General features: G+C 38.9%; 1 protein-coding gene across 1 annotated transcript in view; it reads left to right on the top strand.

Annotated features, from left to right (window-relative positions):
* SCIN (scinderin) overlaps positions 1-17,338 on the top strand; it is a 50,605-nt gene extending 33,267 nt beyond the window's left edge. The window contains exons 5-16 of the mRNA XM_082046831.1: positions 994-1,086; positions 3,563-3,695; positions 5,477-5,565; positions 5,765-5,980; positions 7,170-7,291; positions 7,476-7,566; positions 9,913-10,083; positions 10,595-10,772; positions 11,249-11,370; positions 13,096-13,173; positions 14,401-14,461; positions 15,650-17,338. Coding sequence (XP_081902957.1) covers positions 994-1,086; positions 3,563-3,695; positions 5,477-5,565; positions 5,765-5,980; positions 7,170-7,291; positions 7,476-7,566; positions 9,913-10,083; positions 10,595-10,772; positions 11,249-11,370; positions 13,096-13,173; positions 14,401-14,461; positions 15,650-15,783 — 1,488 coding nt within the window. The 3' untranslated portion in view covers positions 15,784-17,338. The remainder of the gene's footprint in view (positions 1-993; positions 1,087-3,562; positions 3,696-5,476; positions 5,566-5,764; positions 5,981-7,169; positions 7,292-7,475; positions 7,567-9,912; positions 10,084-10,594; positions 10,773-11,248; positions 11,371-13,095; positions 13,174-14,400; positions 14,462-15,649) is intronic.
* Positions 17,339-19,773: the final 2,435 nt, after the last annotated feature.

Raw genomic sequence — 19,773 nt, 5'->3', positions numbered from 1 at the left:
GTTATACACAAATGTGCTGTGTCAATAGGAAGGCGGGCACAGCCCTTGTACTTGATGTAAATATTTAGTTACTCAGATGTATCAATTACTTCTACCTCCACTCTAGGACATAATTTCATAGAAATCCATAATATTCTGTATGTAACATTTTGATCTAGTCATCTATGAATCATTAAGGAAAGATCATTAAGAAAGGGTAAGTAGGATCTCATAATGACTACCTGACTATAACATATTCTTGATGAACCTCTGTGCATTTATTGCAGTGATAGTTGTTATAACATTACCCATGGTGTAAAAGCACTAAGATGCAAAACAAGCACAGTGTTAAAATTGATATTCCGGTGGTGGAGCAGGAAAATGTTTTTCTCACCCCATAAATTTTTTCAAGACCTTACCTCATTTTTCTGCCTTAACAGATTAAAAATCTGTAGTTTTTAAGATTTTTGAACTCATCTGATATTTTATATTGTCAATTGAAATATTTAAAAATATAATTTCAACTCATATATTTCACTTTGTCTGATTTAATTTTAGGATTGCTAAACATTTTAAGAGTAATGTCAGTCCAAAAATTGTAAGACGTACTTGCTGACAGTTCAGAAGTTACTGGGAGGAAAAGGGGAAGACAGACATATAAACACATATATAGAATAGGACCACAGAAACCTTTCTATTCTGTGTATTTGTGTATGTATCCGTTGAAGCTTTCCTCTCTATATTATTTCCTATCCTAGTCTATAGATGACCAGCAAGTTGGCCTGCAGGAAAGATAACATGTAGACCTAAAGCTGCTGGAGATCTGATGCGGTTATTTAAAATTATCCATATGTTTGTTAACAAGTCACCCATGAGTCTGGATTTCAATTGGATTATATGTAAAGATGGTCCCAGTTAACTGATTACTGGGCCAATGCATCGCAGTGTTTAGGTATTTATACTGCAGCACCTACTGTACCTCTGCATTGAATTTGTTATTCTCTTGCCACACAGGTTTTAGGGAGCAAGCCAGCACTTCCCGACTGTGATGATGATGATGATGAGCTGGCTGATATTACAAACAGGAGAAGTGCTAAACTATATATGGTAAGTTATTTATTTATTTACTTATTTTAGTTAGGTACACTCAACAGTATTCATGCATTCATTCATGCCTCATATATGGAGTTCTGGCTTCAGGTACAGAACTGCAGTTGTGTTAGTTGGTTTGCAGCCAATGGACAAGTGTTTTCTCAAAATATGTTAATCAAGGCAGCCCAGAAAATTTGAGGAAAAAAATGGATTATTCCTGTTTACTCAGGAAACAAGCATGGCCTATGAACCACTCAGTGCAGGTTAAAGATGAACTAGCTGGTCTTAAATCAAACTATGTTTCCTGGCTTCTTGATTTTAACAGTGAGAGTTTTAATAGTCATATATAATTTAGTTATTCTTAGTTGGACAGTTATGTTAGATTTTATTTCTAAATCCAAAGGAATTTGAATGCAAAACTCTTTTCTTTTGCAATGCCATTTTCCTCCTTCCTCAACTGCAATGGCTTAAAGCTGACTAGGACATTGCCACTGTCAGAAAAATTACCTATAAACAAAAATGGATTAAGTATTTGCTCCATTTAAATCAGTAGAAGTTTTATGATGATATTCAGTAAAGTTCTGATTTTTCCTCACATCATGCTAGCTATACTGCTCTTTCCTAGAAGAGGCATGGAATTTATTCTTTGAACTAACAATACAGTATCTTGCCTATACACAAGGTTACAGAACTATTCCTTTTTCTTTTTCTGAAAAAAAAAAAAAAAAGAACTATTTCCAAGCCTGTATTTTCTCTCTCTCTCTCTTTCCCTCTCTGCCACCCTCCAGCTCCCCTTTCTTTCATATTCTCCCACTTGAGAAATGAAGTGAGAATGTATTTGGAAAAGGCGGATGTTTTTAATGAAATCTAGAAAAGACTATCCTCCCCACTACCAATTAAAAAAAGATTATTTTCTTCTGAAGACTGCAAGAAGACTTTTTCTTTATTCGACAAGCTCTCATTAGCATTGAGATCTGGACCTTTCTCTTCAGTCAGCACTTTGGCTCATGCGATGAGGTTGCCCTGTGTGAGAGAGAAGAATCTGTCAGTGCCGGGCCATGTCCTTCCTTCCCTTCCCCATAGTTAATTAACAAGAAGGGTTTGGTCAACAGGTGGCAACACCCTGACAGCACTAAGTGCCACTGGATCTCCGCGTGTGTGACCTTTTAGGTGCCACCTACAGTGGCTTTGAAGCCACTGCTGTAAAGGTGGGAGAGGGTAGGTGACTCCTTCTGCAGCTCCTGCATCCCACAGACCACAGCAGGACAGAGCCACATTTTTCCCTGCCCGTTTCATGATTCTTCCTCTACCCATCTGTGTGTCTGGAGTTTACAAGAAGCCAATATGATCATTCTTACAAGTACATTTTTAGTCTTTTTTGTCCATGTGCTGTCTTTAGTTCCCATTAATCATTCCATTCCTACAAAAAAATCTGGCATACGTTTATGTTTAGAGTAGGGTTCTAGGAAAAAAATAAAAAAAAGATAAAACCTGCAGGTACGATCAGGACCATTGTAGCAAGACAATACTGGAGAAAAGTGCTTGCAGTGAATTTTGGAATCCCTAGAACTCTCAGAAAATTCTGTGGATATCTAATAAATTCCTGTAAGTACCTGGGTCCAGAGCGCTGTTAGCTAAATGCAAATGTGCTGCAATGTAACACTGAGTGCCTAAGTCAGGAGATAGGTCTATGATGAGCCCTCACAGTACGTAAAATAGCTTTTTTTTTTTTTTTAATATGCAGTGGTAATTTCCATCTTCTGACTTCATAATATACAATAGAAGATATAATGGTGTATTTAAAATTAATATTTAATTATGAAAGAAATAAAGACTGCTATAAAAGTTATTACAATAGTAATAACTTATTTTCAGTAGCAATAACTGGTCTTTTCAGCCATGCAAGTGTGAATTTTAAAAGGTTTTAAATGAACTTACAGTGGTGGTAGAGGTTACAAAGCAGATTCTGCAACAGGTCTTATATTACAGTTTCCAATTAAAAAAATGTAGGTTATAAATGTAGGTATTTCACTTATTACAATCAATGTAGGACTATTTCAATTATAATTTCAAATGCTCTTGTTCACCATGTATGTGTAACTTTGGCTTCAATGTGGGTTGCTTGGTAGCAGAAGATGACACCTAGGGATTCCACCAGTTCAGCTGAGCATATAGGAGGGGCTGAAGAAAATACACATTTTTAACTGTAGAGGTGTTCACTGAATGAGCAGTTGAATTGAAAATGGAAGAGAAACCCATTTATTTTAAGAAGTTGTGAGGCAGGGATCCAAAAAACTCACTAAAATTAACACTACATCTCCCTCTGTTGGATGTAAAATGAAATGAAACAAACAAAAAACATTAGCCTACCTTACTTTCCCAGCCATTTATATAGGAATAGTGACTGATTTTTACAGTAATTTGGGGAGCAGAAATTCATTTGGTTATAAAAGCCAGAGCTGATCTAAATTTCAACTGATTGCTTTCTTAGGTGTCGGATGCAAGTGGATCCATGAAGGTGTCCGTGGTAGCAGAGGAAAACCCCTTCTCCATGGCTATGCTTTTGTCTGAGGAGTGCTTCATTTTGGACAATGGTGCTGCAAGGAAGATCTTTGTGTGGAAAGGTAAGAGATCACTTCTGTTGCAAATGCAGAAGCTACACTGACATATCTAAGGAGTTGATGTAACACCCTTGCGACACGAACAAGAATTTAATACTTGCTGGACCCAGCACCCTGCACACATTTCTTCCTTGGTGTGGTCAGTGGACAAGGATTGCTCACTTAGTCAAGGGCCTCAGAACACTGAGTCTTGTCTAAGGATCCTGCTGGTTCGGGGGTATCTGTAAGCTTGGGTGCTTAAATGCTTATCTAAGTGGTCATTACAAAGCAAACAAAGAATTCTACAAGTCCTTCATATTGTCACAAAACCCCTCTCTTCTGGGAGAAAATCTGGACACTGAAGGTTTGATAATGGGTAGATACTATATTTCCATACACTGCTCCACAGAGGTGTGAAATTGAACGGTGTGTGTGTCAGGCACTAACTAAAAGCATAAGCTTGCAGATACTTTGCTTCTTTTTTTTTTTTTTTTTCTCTGTGGTATCATCGGTGCTCATCGCAGTGTCTGCAATTGCTTTGACTGAACATTTTCCAGGAGAATACTACTGGGGAATGAGGTCTGGACACCTTGTAGCTGGTTTGTTGTGGTGCTGCCATTGCATTCAGTGCTGAGTATCTCCCCTTTTTTGTCTGAGGCAGTGTATTAATTATTCTGCAGCCTTTGCATTTCTTTTTACCATGTGCAATAGCATATAATTGATCAACGCAGTTGTCAAACTGCTGAAGTCATTCCAGGAAGCATTTTCAGCATTTTGCTTGAAAACTTCTCCAGTTTGGGGGGGAGGAGGAGGGAGGGAAACATTCTTTAAAAGAGAGCATTTTGGGAGCCTTGTGCTCAGATGGCCCAAGGTCTGCCTGACCTCCGATACCTGGTTTTCATGCTCTGACAGCTTCTGGAAGAACCAAGCCAATGGGATCAGCCATCAAATAAATAAAATACAATTTAGGCTCTTTGAATGTGGCTCCATGTGCTCTTCTGTGCATTCTCACTTTACTACTGTTGGTAACAATAACGTGTGGAAGAAACCCATTAGTCTGTGAGTCTCACCCTGGCACTGGGAGGCTGCAGTTATCATCTCTGCTGGAAATCTTCAGACCGCAAAGCTGAGTGTGAATTACTTCGCTAATAGTCTCATTCAAAATGGAATACAATGAATAGCTTATCAGAGCATCTTATTAGACTAAGAGGTCTTTGGAGCATAGTCATTGACAGCCAGCTGGGCCACAGACCTGATAACACAATATCATCCCGCAGAGATTTTCAGAGATGTCTGACACTGAGCAGGGCTGAACAAGGAGCAATGGATAAGGAAGGGTGGTGGTAAATTGCACAGGCCAGCTAGACAAAATGGGAATTTCTTTTACTTGGGCTGTGGCACTGCCTGAAGAAGTGAAGGCAGCTCTGGACAGCAGCTTTATTTACTACATTGCAGCCCAGCAAGGGAAGATTCAGAGAAAAGAGCCATAGTGTTCTTGTACTTGAACCACACAGATATTACGAACAACATTTTTTGAGAGAAACACACTCACTAAGCAAAAAACAATGCTTTTTTTTTAAGAAAAAAGAAAATTATTTTGACTGTTTTTAAAGCCACTCAGGTACTGTTTTGGCCATTCAACTTTGTGTGAATCTTACTGCTCTGCTATGTCCAGCATTTGTGTTCGTTCAAGACTGAGGCAAGAGCAATGTCAAAGAGAACCTGGCTCAAGGACATCCTGTTTTTGGAAGATCTGTGAGCTCATTTTACTTTCCCATGTGTTGTTATGCTTCTGTTTTAACCAGGAAAAGATGCTAACCCGCAAGAGAGAAAAGCTGCCATGAAGAATGCCGAACAATTCATACAGCAGATGAATTACCCTGCCAACACACAGGTGTGATCTATTTATGAGATGATACCAGGAGAGCATGTGCTCTGTTAAAGACTTTGTTTTTAAATCAGCAAAAAAATACTCGTAAGGGCTTATAAGACATAAGGGCAATGTTTCACTAACAGGTAATTCAGAAAAGTTTATGTTCAAGTAACTGTCAGTTTTGCTTTTGTTCCATTTCACATGTCTTGCTTCATTTCAGATTCAAGTCCTTCCTGAAGGAGGTGAAACACCGATTTTCAAACAATTTTTCAAAGACTGGAAGGATAAAGATCAAAGTGATGGTTTTGGCAAAGTATATGTCACAGAGAGAGTGGCTAAAATTGAGCAGATTGAATTTGATGCTACCAAGTTACATGAGTCTCCACAAATGGCTGCCCAGCATAACATGGTAGATGACGGTTCAGGGAAAGTAGAGGTAATTTTTGTGTTGTATTAAATTGTATTCTACCTATCTACCTTATTCTGTTATGGGATAAGCTGCCACTCTATGTTTTGCCATTTGCTCTGTTGTGTTGAGTAACACTACATTAGTGGCAGTGTTTCTTCTACCATCAGAAAAGGTACTTTGAAGTAGAAAGTGAGTATCTTTGTCAGTGCATGCTGGCTCATGTTTTTTTGGTGCTTATGAATTTTTTTTTACCAGTCATCAACAGAAATCGAGCACCAGAAACACTTCACCTTTTCACAATACTTCTGAAAGTTATACTTTAAATGTGGTACTTAGCCTAAAGAAAACCCCCTAGCTCACATCAGTTCGAAATCTGGAATGGGAAAACTTGCCCTTGGAGTCAGAAATTAGTTCTGTGTCTTTATGTATGTATCCAATCTGCTTTCCAGAGGAGCCTTCTTAGTTCATAGTGTGTCTCTCAGCCTGGATTTGGAGAGAAAAAGGTGACTGACTGTACAGTCTTTCTTGATCTATGCTTATCCCACTGCAGGAACATCCTTGGACTACACAGAGCTGCTTTGGCATTGTACCAAAACAGCCTGCTGACTACAGATCTGCATGTTGGGATTCTGGTAGAAAAAGAAAAATACCTACAGTTCATATTTTCTAGGTTTCCAACCTCATACTTGGGATGGTCTGTAGGCTTGTGCCAGAGCGTAGATCTGAAGGTGTTTTGTTTTTTTTTTTTTTACTGTATATTTTTAGCAGTATGTTTTTGGAGAACAGTTGTTAACTGAACTGGGGTGTAGTAAATCAAAGAGTAAGAAATCTGCCTCTAACAGTGTGTTATCTGACTATAGTGTGCCTCTCCCAAATGATACGATAGTTCTGTGATGAATCATGATGTTATGCCATTCATATCCTATTATCATCTTGAGATGTTAAGAAAGTAAGTTCAAAGTAGCATTATGAGGTGATCATGTGGCGTTAAAGCATCAAGCCAAACTGTGCTGCAATGGCTTGTTGATTGTCATTATTCATTCATTCAGTGGGTGCAGGGTGGATCTATCTTCCTCACGAAGAAACCTTCCTGGTTTTACTCTATAACACTAGAAAACAGAAACAAAGGTCACTCAAGGGATGACACAATAAATTGCTTCTTGAAGAGTCTCAGGATGAAGTTCAGCATTCTCCAGTGATTTCTCTGTTTCCCCAGATCTGGCGTGTGGAAAGCAGTGGCAGGGTTCCTGTGGAACCTGAGACGTACGGACAGTTCTATGGTGGTGACTGCTACATTATCCTCTACACTTACCCTAAAGGGCAGATCATCTACACATGGTATGTTTGGTCGGCTGTGCACAGATCTCCAGCATGTGGATATTATTTTATGCTGACTTTATGTCGTTTTGAGTAGAACCACATGTAGATGCAAGGTTGTTTACTGTGTGATTGTCATGAGGTGTTAGCTCTGGATTATTTTGAAACTGGACTTAACCCTTGCCTTTCTTCTTGTCTTTCCCAGGCAAGGAGCCCATACGACAAGAGATGAACTGACTGCATCTGCATTTCTGACTGTTCAGTTGGATCGGTTATTGAATGGTCAGGCTGTGCAGGTTAGTGTCTGTTGCATAAATAAAATGCAATGGAGCTTGCAGTATATGCACATGTTAATGAGAACCAAAAGGATGAGGTAGCATTTGAAGACTGGGAATATCAGCTGCTCATGGCCTGTATCTAGCCAAGTACCATGGGCTCTTTTTAAAGTCACTAGAGATTTTCCAATTTGAATCATCCTGAACCTTCCTGAATGTAGATGTCCAGAAGAATACAGATATAACAACCTGAAACTGCCTTGTCTTCCTTTGACTTTCTCTGTCTAAAAATTGGGTTTTAGTCCTGCCTAGCCTTACAAACTCTGTATGTGGTCAGTGGAGACCAAAGGATAAGATCCTCCCAGGGCAATTCACTTATGTGGAAAGCTATGATGTTTAGCTCAGACAAGACATCTGACTTTTAGAGGGACAAAAGTGGGACACATGAAAGCCACATGACAGCCAGAAGGAGAGAGCCTGCAGAAACTGTGCTCCAGGGTCTGGATTGGTCCTGCTGTAGTGAGGAACATAACCTGGGTTATCCTATCCTATAGTGCTTGCACATCCCCATTTGCAGAAATGGGGTGCGCGACGCAAAGTGGAGGACATTGGCAGCTAAAAGGTGTGACGAGATGAGTTAGCCCTAGCATGACTAAAATGTGTACTCACCTTTCATCGCTAGTGCAGAGTGGTGAGGAGGCAGGGAGGTGAGAGGTCTCCTCTTGTCTCAGAGAGGCTAGAGCTGGAAGATGAGTAGGGGTGGGCAGAGATTTTCTAGGCAGTAGGAGATAATTCTGTGCTTCTCATTTCTTAATTACCAGAGTAAAGGGCTTCCCCCACCCATCAAGGTACAGTTAATTTAGATAGGACACCATACTTGTAGTTATTAATTGGTTATGATTTATTATTGAAATTATATTAATGATTAGAACACTTTTAGGTAATTACTCCTTGAAATATTCCTAACACATGTTCTATATTTGGACAGAGTTCAGCACAATATGGTCCTGCCTCATAAATAAGGCCAATACTAATACCACAGTAATAATAGTATTACTACTAACAGCTACAATAATAATGTGCTTAAAAAGCCTTTTTATTAAAGCTGAAGGAGATCACTCCTGCTGCAGTAGTCATGATACTTAAAAGTACTTTTAGCCTGCAATTAATTTAGGAATATATAGATATGTATGTGTATGTATACACACATATGTATATATGCATGTGTGCATTTGTATGCATGCACACGGCTACGGAGAATATATTACCAGTGCTTAACGCCTGTATTAGCATTATTTGACAGGTTTAAAGGTAATATTTTGTGGTCACTAGATGGCACTACAGTACAAATGATAATTAAAACGTCATTCGCCCATTTGTTTTGTAGGCATGTTTCCCACAGGAGGGTTGGTTTGTTCTTTTTCTTTGGATTTATTTTGTTTTTGGTATTTATAAACCCTTGCCACAGCTTGGCACCTACAAGTATACATGTCCTCGGATATCCTGTATACATGTCCTAGGATATCCTTATCAGGCAATGCTACTGGTCTGTCCTGTGGTGGGATAAGTAAAAGCAGCTGCTCCTGCAGCCAGCATAGCCCTCACTGCCCCTGGCCCCACCAACCCCAGCCCCGCTGCCCCAGCCCTCACCGGGCAAGGCTACAGGGCTGGGGGTCCCCGCTTCTCTGTTGGCTACACACCATGCCTTATTCCCCTTTTTTCCCTTTCTTTCTGTGAGTGAAAGGTGGGGAGCCACGGCCCTCCACCTGGGCAGGTGGTATTGTTATAAATGGAGACTAAACGGCTGTATACAAGTAACTTTTATCATGCATTAACCTAAAAATAGTTGTTCTTCATAGCTAACGGAAGTTCATTTTTGTCATCCATGTTATCCTCTAAAAGATAGATTTATGCTCATCTTTTTCATCTTCTTGCAGATAAAACACACAGAATTAATGAAGAGGGTGAATAACTGTTCTCTTCTGCTTAAATACAGGGCACGGAAATTTCCAAGATTGTTTTTCAGGGGAATTAAGTCACCCTATAAAACTCTATGAAATTACTGTTCTTTTGAAAAAAGGGTAATTTTCTTGTTACAGTAGGTAGCAGCCATTTTAATCAGCTAAACATTATGTTAGAAGTTTGAATCTTGTCTTTGTGTCAGCATGATTGACAAAAAATCTCACAAATGCTCTAACTTTAATGTGTCTGGAACTATATTTTTAGATCTTCTCAGCTTACAACTTCTCATTTGTGCTAATGTACTTAGCATTATTGGCTAATGTCCCCTATGCTATTCAACAAAGACCAAAAAGAACTACCTGTGTCCTTTTGTTTATTTTACTGCATTTCTTTACATATGTACAGGTCCGAGTCAGCCAAGGCAAAGAGCCTGCACATTTACTGAGCTTGTTCAAAAACAAACCACTTATTGTCTACAAGGATGGGACATCCAAGAAGGAAGGTCAGAAACCCGCTCCACCCACACGACTCTTCCAAATCCGCAGGAACCTGGCAGCTATTACTCGGATTGCTGAGGTAAGGACACTGCTAAGTAAACAATTTATTCCCCATAGGAAATGGTATAGCTTGCACAAGCCTCTCCAACTAATCTTGGTGGGTAGTCGCTTCTGGTAGGAATGTAGGACTCCAAATCCACTGCTCTATGTGACCAACCCGTCCAACAAATCAAAGAGAATATGATGTAACTGGCTGTGACCAATCTACATCTTTCAGAAGAAACTGTAAGAAAACACATAGTGAACAGTCAGCTGATGAAGAATAGACAAGAAATCAGCAACCCTTATGAGACAGTCTTTCCTACTTTATGAGATAATCTTTCCTACTGCCAAACAGTCCTAAGTTTTGCCCTTCACGGTAGTTCTGTCTCAAGTTCTTCTCTAATTTATATCAGTATAAATCTAGGGAAAAAATAAAGGAAAAAAGCATAGCTGATTAACATCTAGCTACATATTTTATATAAACATGCAAAATAGTGACCATGTTATTTGAAAATATGGAGAATAAAACAATTTCTTTTTTGATCTAGGTTGATGTTGACTCAATGTCACTAAACTCTAATGATGTCTTTGTTCTGAAACTACCAAACAACTCTGGCTACACCTGGGTAGGAAAAGGGGCAAATAAAGAAGAGGAACAAGGAGCTCAACACATTGCCAGCGTTCTTAAATGCCAGACTGCAAAGATTAATGAAGGCCAGGAACCCGGTCAGTATGAGGCCCATGGTTGCTAATAGGCAGCTGAGAACACACCGCACTGCGTGGAGATACAGCCTAAATTGTTTTTGCGATCATATATTTTGTAGGCAGAAGCATATGCTCAATCTCTGCCTTTGAAAATCCAACCTGACATTTATCACACAGATCTATCCAGAAGTGGCTAATGCACCAGCAGTGCGATGCCCTGCAAGTCTGTAGGGCAGCAGAAGGAGCTGCAGAGGAATGTGGTCCGTCCTTTGTTTACCTCGAGTACATAGAGGGGGAAAAAGACATAGCACGTTGCTCTTTCTAGGTCTGCAAGTGATATTTTTATTGTTGACAAACTGCAGGAAGAACTGTAAGAAAATGTGGCCATCTTTGAGACAGCAAAAATACTGTTTGGGGATTCTTGAAAGAGTATCTAACAAGCTAAAACATTAAATGTTAAATTCACTGCTGAATAAATTATATATTGTGTATTTCAGAGGAATTCTGGAAAGCACTTGGAGGTAAAAAAAAATATCAGACCTCATCACAACTCTTGACAAAGGCTGAAGATCATCCCCCTCGCCTGTATGGTTGTTCTAATAAGACTGGTAGATTTATTGTGAGTATATGAGGGGTACTTTCCTTTCTGTTTAATTATATAGTTTCTGGTTCATTTTGCCTTAGGAATCAGCAGACATGAAATTAATTTGGGGATCTGGCTTAGTTAGCTGTGCTTGGCAAGAGCTAGAGGATTGACATTTGGTGCTTTAAATCAATCCAAATGCAAAGGACAGACAGAAGAGTTAATACTGCAGAAGTTTGCACGCAGAGCCAGCTCCAGCCTGGGACTAGAGGCTTGCAGGTGCAAAAAGATGCGATGCTTGCCCAGTCAAACGCAATTGTGTCCTTGCAGAGCACTGCCAGATTGCTATTACTTTGCTGAGAAAGTGCAGGTCAGTGCCTTGTGTTGGATAGTGGTGGTGAAGAAAATAAATGTCCCTTGCCAAAAACCCCTAGCAGTCTGAAATTTTCCATAGATTTAAGACATGTAATTATGCCTCGAAGGTATTGGCCTGTGCTCAAGGAGGCAGGAAGACCTATTTCCTTAGCAGAAATACCCAGAGCTGTGTGCTCTGTGTTAAGCCTGTGATTCAGGCTTAATTACTTACTGTACTCTGGGAGGGCAATGCTATGTCACTGATTGGCAAGGATGCTCTAATTTTTAGGTAAGGGACATATCTGGCTACCAACTCTGCAATCTCCTTAAGGCACAGCCCATTCATTTGGAGAGGGATAAAACAAAAAGGATCCTTTAATAAGGACTTCAAAATCTTATGAGAGTAGTAAAGTGTATTCTTCTAACAAGCTTCTAAAACATTCCTGTGAAACACAGTAATAGGAACCAACCTCTCTATAACAGTCTGTTGAGAGCTATGTATATGTTTGGTTTTTGTTTTAAATTCCCTCCAAATTCTGTGAAACCTCATCTGTCCTGTAGCATTTCTCTAGTAACAGAATCACCACCATTAGAGCTCACCAGAAGAGGCAGGTCAGATCATTATGACTTTCTGGCCACCATAACACAGGTTGGGGAAGAGGAATGTCTTTTGCACTATATGCTTATTCTCCGTTTAACACTCCTACATGACCAAGCATAGCCAAACCCTTGACAGTCCTTCAAAAGTAGAGGGCTGACCAGTAGCTATGTTATTATCACTCCTCCTTATACAGAACAACATTAAACTGCTTTTCTGTCTGCCTGAACATCCTCAGAAGGAGCAAGAGGTCTGCCTTTCCTTTGGGGACTAATCCTTGATGGCTTAGTCAACTGTAATGTCTCGTTGTCAAGTACCTGCAAAGCTTGCTTGGGCATGTATTTCATCACTGAGCTCAACACCTGCAAACCAAAGCAGTTTATTTTCCTTATTGTTGAGTGTAAGCTGCATGAATATATCAGCCGTTAGCAGCTGATTTATTTAGTTTGTTTGGTACAAGGTCCTCTATGAAAATTTCCCTGTCCCCTTTTTTCTGGCAGACCTCAGTCTCAACAATAGTCACAATTACAGTGTAAACCTTTGCCTCTCCTGGGGATATCCTATCAATTCTGACAAACTAAGAACTGATTTTATAGGACATGCAATAATGTGATTTGTTTCCTTTCAATGAAACACCCATGACACAGTTATCAAATCAGTTTAGGGCTCGACTCTTTAGGAGCAAAAAGAATTACACAACAGCTTCTGGACTTATCCTTTACAAAATAACATTGGTCTGCACAAAATTGGAATATCTTGATAAATCATTAAAAAACAAAAAACCCCACCAAACATAATATCCTTTTTAGATTGAGGAGGTCCCGGGAGAATTCACTCAGGATGATTTGGCTGAAGATGATGTCATGTTGCTGGATACTTGGGAGCAGGTAAGCTGTGCACTTCACCACTGCTTTTTATGGAAGAGGTTGTGTTTTCTCTAAAGTATACCAGAGCAAGCTATATTTTTGAGCTATATGATGTGCTAGTGTGAATATACATGAATGAATATACAAGCTTAATGTGAGACAATGGCAGGCACTTCCCATTAAAACCCATGGGGGCTGTGAGAGTATAAGCCCCATCAGTATTCTGAAAGGGTCTCGATAATGTTCTTGGCTTTATCACTAAAATATATTAATTTAGAAAAAGAAAGTATTTGCATTAAAATTATTCAGAAGCCACAAAATCCATGTAGCAACAGCACCTACAAAAAGTGTTACTGGAGACAGGGACAAACACTAGACCCTTACACAGATTTCTTCAGGATAACTAGGTGGAGGTGACAGGAACAATCTCTGTCATTTTCCCAGGTTCACTGAAAACTGAAAACATTGAGAGCTTTTTGGATAACAGGCAAACTTACTGTGGGTGTGGAGGGCACATCTGTTCCTCACAGCGTGTTCTCTCTATCCTTCCTCTCCCCTTGGAGGGAAAGGGGGAGGAGGGCACAGATCCCACACTTTATCTGTCTTATTCAGCCTAACCCTTACAGAAAAAATGACTGAGGTTTTTGGAAATGAGAAGGAATGTCCGAAGTCCATGTGGGAAGGAGTGATTGGGGAAGGTGGGTGGAAGAGCTGGATGGAAAGTAAGTGGGACATACTGACTCAGGTAAGAAGAAGTCCAGGACATGTAGCTGGTTTCCAAGAGGATCCTTGACAGAAAAAAAAAAAAAAAAAAAAGATCGAGGCTCAGGCTGTTGGGTTATTCAGTGGGTTATCCAGCAGTGACCCTGGGTAGCACTGATCACAGGGCACAAGTGTTGATGGGCATGCAGAGGTCAAACTAGAGACAGCTCCTGTTAAGTGCTTTTACCTGCACCTAAAGAGCAATTTCCTTGGCAAATTGTAAAAGGTATCTGTGGAAAAGGTAATTAGAGTTCCTTCCATCAAAGTGCATAAAGGTCTGGCCTTCCAGTGTCAAGAGAGCAGGGAGGTTTCAGAGATTTCTCTTTGCAAGGGTGTGTGAGAGATCTGTATCTCTTCAGTATTTTCATAGTGTATACTCTTATATTCTTATATTCTTAGTGGAATCAACTATTTTGTACTTTACCTGCTGTACACAACTTCCTTATCACAACATGGGAGCTATATCTTTCTCTTCTCTCTTTGCAGGTTTTTGTTTGGATTGGGAAGGATGCTAATGAAACTGAGCGACAGGAATCTGTTAAATCTGGTAAGTCAAATCAATTTGGCAGAATTCTGGGTGAAGTAGCATCAATATTGCTTAAAGAAGTGAAAAAGATGATGTAGAAGAAATCTAGTTATGTTTATGCCCTCCTTCCCTGAAAATAAGACAGGGTCTTATATTAATTTTTGCTCCAAAACTTATTACTTTTTTACATGTATAGCTTCCTGGACACTATTTAAATTGACTTTTTTTATGAACTGTAACTAGGGCTTATTTTTGGAGTAGGGCTTATATTTTGAGCATCCTCAAAAATCCTGAAAAATCATGCTAGGGCTTATTTTTGAGGTAGGTCTTATTTTCGGGGATACAGGGTAGTGTTTAAAAGGGTTGCTGAGCCTATTAGGATTTAATCCTGGAGAAGATGATTTTTTCCTTTACATGTGCTTTAAAACTCGTCGTATCTTTCTTATCTGTAAGTTTATAAAGGGTAAAATTAATCAAGATAGCATTGCTAGGCTGCAGAGCTTTTTAAAGAATATATAGGAAAGCTCAATGAAAAGAAACTGCAAAGATAAAGAATTTAAAAGAAGATACCTACTGAACTGCACCCTACACTAATGAATATAGTCAAAGGAATGCCAACAAATCCTCAAGTCCTTACACTGCCACCCTTCACTGAATTAAATTTGGAGGAGGAAATTCCAATTGCAGAATAAATCAAGACAACTCATGCGGAGTGCACCTCCTTGAAAAAAGACGTCACCTCTGGTGTGATTTCAAGTAGCTGAGCCATTCTGACAAAGTTTGTGCTAAAAATGCTTGCAGATGTTTCCCTGGAACAGCTGGGGTTACCTAACTGTGTTTCTGATATGTACTGATGTCATGTTGTGATGTCAAGGGAAACAATACTAGCTTTTACATAGGAAAAATGTGAATGAAGCTTGTGCATCTGCACAGCACCAGCAAATTCTTCCTCCTGTTCAAGAGCTGAAACCAGCTGTATGGCAATGAACCGATCAGAGCAGCAATCTCTGTTTTAACCTTGTGGAAAATTTCTTCACTGGCAGCTTGGAGAAATCAGCAATCACCTGGTCATCTCATTGCCTTTGAAATAATTTAATTGAATACTGCATTATAGTAGCCCTGGGTTCTCTCACTGGGGCTTTTAATGTATTTTTAATATCAAAGGAATGAACTAATATATTACATGTTTTACTTCCTCTCTGTTTTCAGCCAAGCGCTATATTGAAACAGATCCCTCTGGCAGAGATAAGGGGACCCCCATTGTAATCGTGAAGCAGGGACATGAACCCCCGACATTCACAGGCTGGTTCCTGGCTTGGGATGCCAACAAATGGAAGAACTGATCTATCCAAGGAGGCTGCAGCTTCAAGCCAAAGAATGATCAGAGCCCAGCTACTTTCTAGTATTTTTAAGCATAAGCTTATGCAACAATATGATGCACATGTTGTTACACTTTCCCAAGCTTTGATGTATTTCTGTGAGTAACCTAGAAATTCTTAGCACTGGAAAGCATAAACAATAATTGTAAACTGGTCAAATGGGGCAAGTGGGGCTTTTCATGTAGCAAATATGGAAAGTGCTACAAATACTTTGTTTAATCTATTGATTCTTCAAACAGAAGCTGTGGATCGGTTTATTTTAATGTGATAAAATGGGCCAAATCCTGCCTCGACTTCAAAATCCAAACTGATGCCACAGATATTCCATTACATTAAGGTCAGCATAATATTGCACAGAATTTGGCCTCATAAAGGGCTAATTCTATATCTGTTGCAAGGGTAGGACTGGACATTATTTACTTACTAGGTAAAAATGTTGCCAAACTCACGTAAAATTTCTGATGATGCCTGATCCAGAGTGGGAGCTGTGCCTTGCAGGGGGCAAATAAGGGATGGGTATTTTGAGAAAGCTGTGCTTAACAGATTTGTTTGTCTTGTTAGAACATGTATTTGAAGCTTTGGACTGAATGGCTGTAATAATATGAAGCTGACAAAGGTTTTTTTGAGGGACTGTCTAGCTCATTGTAATGAGTTTCTTTAGATTTATCTCTGTGAAGCACCTTCAGCTCCACCAGGTCTTTTTAATCAAAGTTCTTAAACACATTGGAGTGCACTAGCGCTTTTAAGTGTAAGCAGAAGTAGTAACAGCTTCAAAAATATGTACTCTGCCTTAACCAGATTGCACTTAAGCCATACTTTGTTTCAGTTGCCTTAGTCAGCAGTACTCAGTTCTTTTCCAACATGTGGACTGCTCACATCATCAAGTGCAGGATGTGTTTCTACTATTTTTCTAAGCAGTTTTTAGCCAAATATGAAGTACAGCAAGCACAAGGAAACCCCTTGTTTCAGTAGCATTCCATGTCTTGGGAATTTGGAGTGTGAGTATGCATCATAGAATATGTCTCTCAGACACAAGTATTTGGGCTTTTTTAATTCTAGTGATTTTAAGAGTACATTTTCTAAGTGGAAAGTGGTTTTTAATTGGTAATCTAGCCATAAAAGTGTGTGTAAGGACTGCTTCAAATTTTTAGCACTGCTTTGATCACATCCTATAATGCTTGTTTTAAACAACCTTTTGTACAGCCATAAATCATTTAAACATGGCTTTTTAATGAAGGCATTTCAATGTTTTTATTCTTAAAAGTTAGGTTGGAAAGTGAAATTTTGGACATTTTTGTATTTTTTTTAACATGATTGTGATTTTGAATGTGGGTAATACAAAAGTGTGTATTTAGTCTGAGCTTATAGTCAATATCAATGACAAAATAATTGTGAAGCTAAGAGATTAATTATAGGAGTTCGTTAGCTTTAAACATTTGTTTAAATCTCTGCTAATATAGCTGGGCTGTATTTGAATGTAATTTCATTTAAAATAAAATTACAAAAAAACAGTATTCTACATCCTTCTCTGGAGACATTCAAAACCAGCCTGGACGCCTTCCTGTGTAACCTCATCCAGGTGTTCCTGCTCCGGCAGGGGGAATGGGACGAGATGATCTTTCGAGGTCCCTTCCAATCGCTAACATTCTGTGACTCTGTGTGATTCTGTGATCTTCCTCTTTCTGACATCTTGTTGCTCAGTGCTTCCACTGATGTCTAGCAAAACTTCCTAAATATCCCAGTAGGCACCTTCCCTTTTAGATGGACAATACCATGAGAAGTTATTTGTTTTTACATCGGTGCCATTTTACCCAATGGAGGGTTAACTCTTCTCAACGACTTGAAGGTTACAAACCTTCAAAACCTACAAAAATCAAAGATAGCTTGTGATTTCATCTTTAAGAAAAACTACCATTGTTGTTATAAAACTCTTTGGTTTTGTAGCTTTCTGCTTGCAAAAATGATTGACTATAGAAACGACAATTTTATAAGATAGGAGGAAATAGGTGGATGTTTGTTTTTAAAAGATAGGCCTTGCTTTTTATTTGTGAGAGCAGATAAGGAGATGTCATTCTCCTGCTGGAAGGAGCACAAAGACCTCTTCAGTTTCTCAGCTACTGCACTTCATGCAGACTCTGAGCAGCCTGTAATTATGTGATGGTTGTCTTTGACACATTTATATGATGCTTCTCATTTAAAAAAAAAAAATAACAGTTATAGTAGTTTCTTAACCAAGGATTAGACAAGATTTGCCCTCCTTGTACCAGAACATCTTCTGGAACACTGAGGGCTCTGACCTGGCACAGTCTGCCAGCATATTCTGCAACACTGTGAAAGCCTCTTTTCAGTTCCCTTGCACAAGACAGAGGAGCTTTTGTGGTCTTCTGGCCTGGGCATTTGGGTTTACAATACATTGTTCTGGCACATTGATGACTGATGTTGAGAAGAGCATTGAGAGCTCATAACAGCACAGTGTTCCCAACTGGGCTTTAAGCACAACAGCTGCTGGCAACATTGTTCTTGGGTTTACTTGCTAGCGAGGAAGTTTATTTTTCATACATATATGTGTAGTGCGCACAAAGATGCATTTATTTCTCTTGCTCTCTTAAGAAGAGAGGGAGGGAGGGAGGGAAGGAGGGCAGACAGGATGGACTATGAATGCTTGAAAATACTAAAGATTAAGCCATTTTCAATAAAATATTTAAGAACATAACTTTATCAATACACATAGCAAACCTATTTGTCTTGTTTTCAGAATAAATAGAAAAAAATTGTGCAGATGTACACAATAAAGTCAAGTTCAGTCAAGAATAAGCTATATCTTGCACTATTATCACACAGTAATAGTATGTTCACTCTATTTGTAATGGCAAAATTACCTGAGTTAGCAGTTTCATTATGCTACCAGACAGCAAGTGCTCATGTGTTATATTGGTTGTAAATATAGCATCATTTTTCATCTTTGTTTTATAGAATTCCATTGCAACATCAATATGTTAGGAATCCTTAGAGCCAACAAGACGTCATAATATAATACTATGCAGTATTGCTAGTTTATGTAAAATAGCATAATCTTAGAATATACCTACAGATTGTACACAGGAGAGGAGCCAGCCTCTGGAATTACTGCTCTAAATATCCATTTTGACCACAGCATCAGATCTGCTGTAAATGATTACATTAAATGTAGCTAAATGCAATTAAACAATTTGATCTCTTGCCAGTTCAGACTCACATCGCCTTCACCTACAACAAGAAAATGATGAAGATGGTAAATAGTGGGGTTGTGGTACTACCCCTCATTGAAGAATCATACAGAAAATATTTTGCTGACTGGACTACAGCAGGAGGTGCTCTCAGACAACTCTATAGGCTACAGGAACACTTCTTGCTATAAATTTTGCGATCTTCTTGTAGTGTTCATTTTTTTACTGGATCTAAAAAGGCTAAGTAAGAAATAAATTAAAAAAAAAAAAAAAAGAAGCCAAAACAGGCCTATTATTTCCCAGGGACTGAAGTTGCTCTTCAGAGTCCACTTCTTCATAGGAAAGATGGAAAAAAAATCTTCAAACTTTGCTTTGGAATACAATTGCTTTCTCAGCATCCCACTGAAGTTATGCCTCTATTGCTTACTTGAGACAAATATAAGTACATTGCACAAAAAATATTATCCCATAAAACTATATTTAGATAATACTTTAATGTTCTGACTTTTCAAACCCTTGCTTTTTCTTTTTTAAAGACAGTAATTTTGTCTTCCGATAAAGAAATAGTACTCATTTCCCTTCCTATGGCTGGGACTTTTGCTGCTAAAGTCAAAAGAACTTCTGATTTCATTGCAAACACAATCAGATATTTAATCCACTACACGTCCTTAATGTCTCATTATATCCTCTCTAGACTGACCTAAAGCTACTTTGACCTCCTCTGATTATTAACACGTTACCTTATGCT

Source organism: Streptopelia decaocto (genome assembly GCF_964273445.1).
Source record: "Streptopelia decaocto genome assembly, chromosome: 2".
NCBI lineage: Eukaryota > Metazoa > Chordata > Aves > Columbiformes > Columbidae > Streptopelia > Streptopelia decaocto.
Note: the sequence above shows the minus strand (reverse complement) of the source record. Positions and strands in the feature narration are given on the sequence as shown.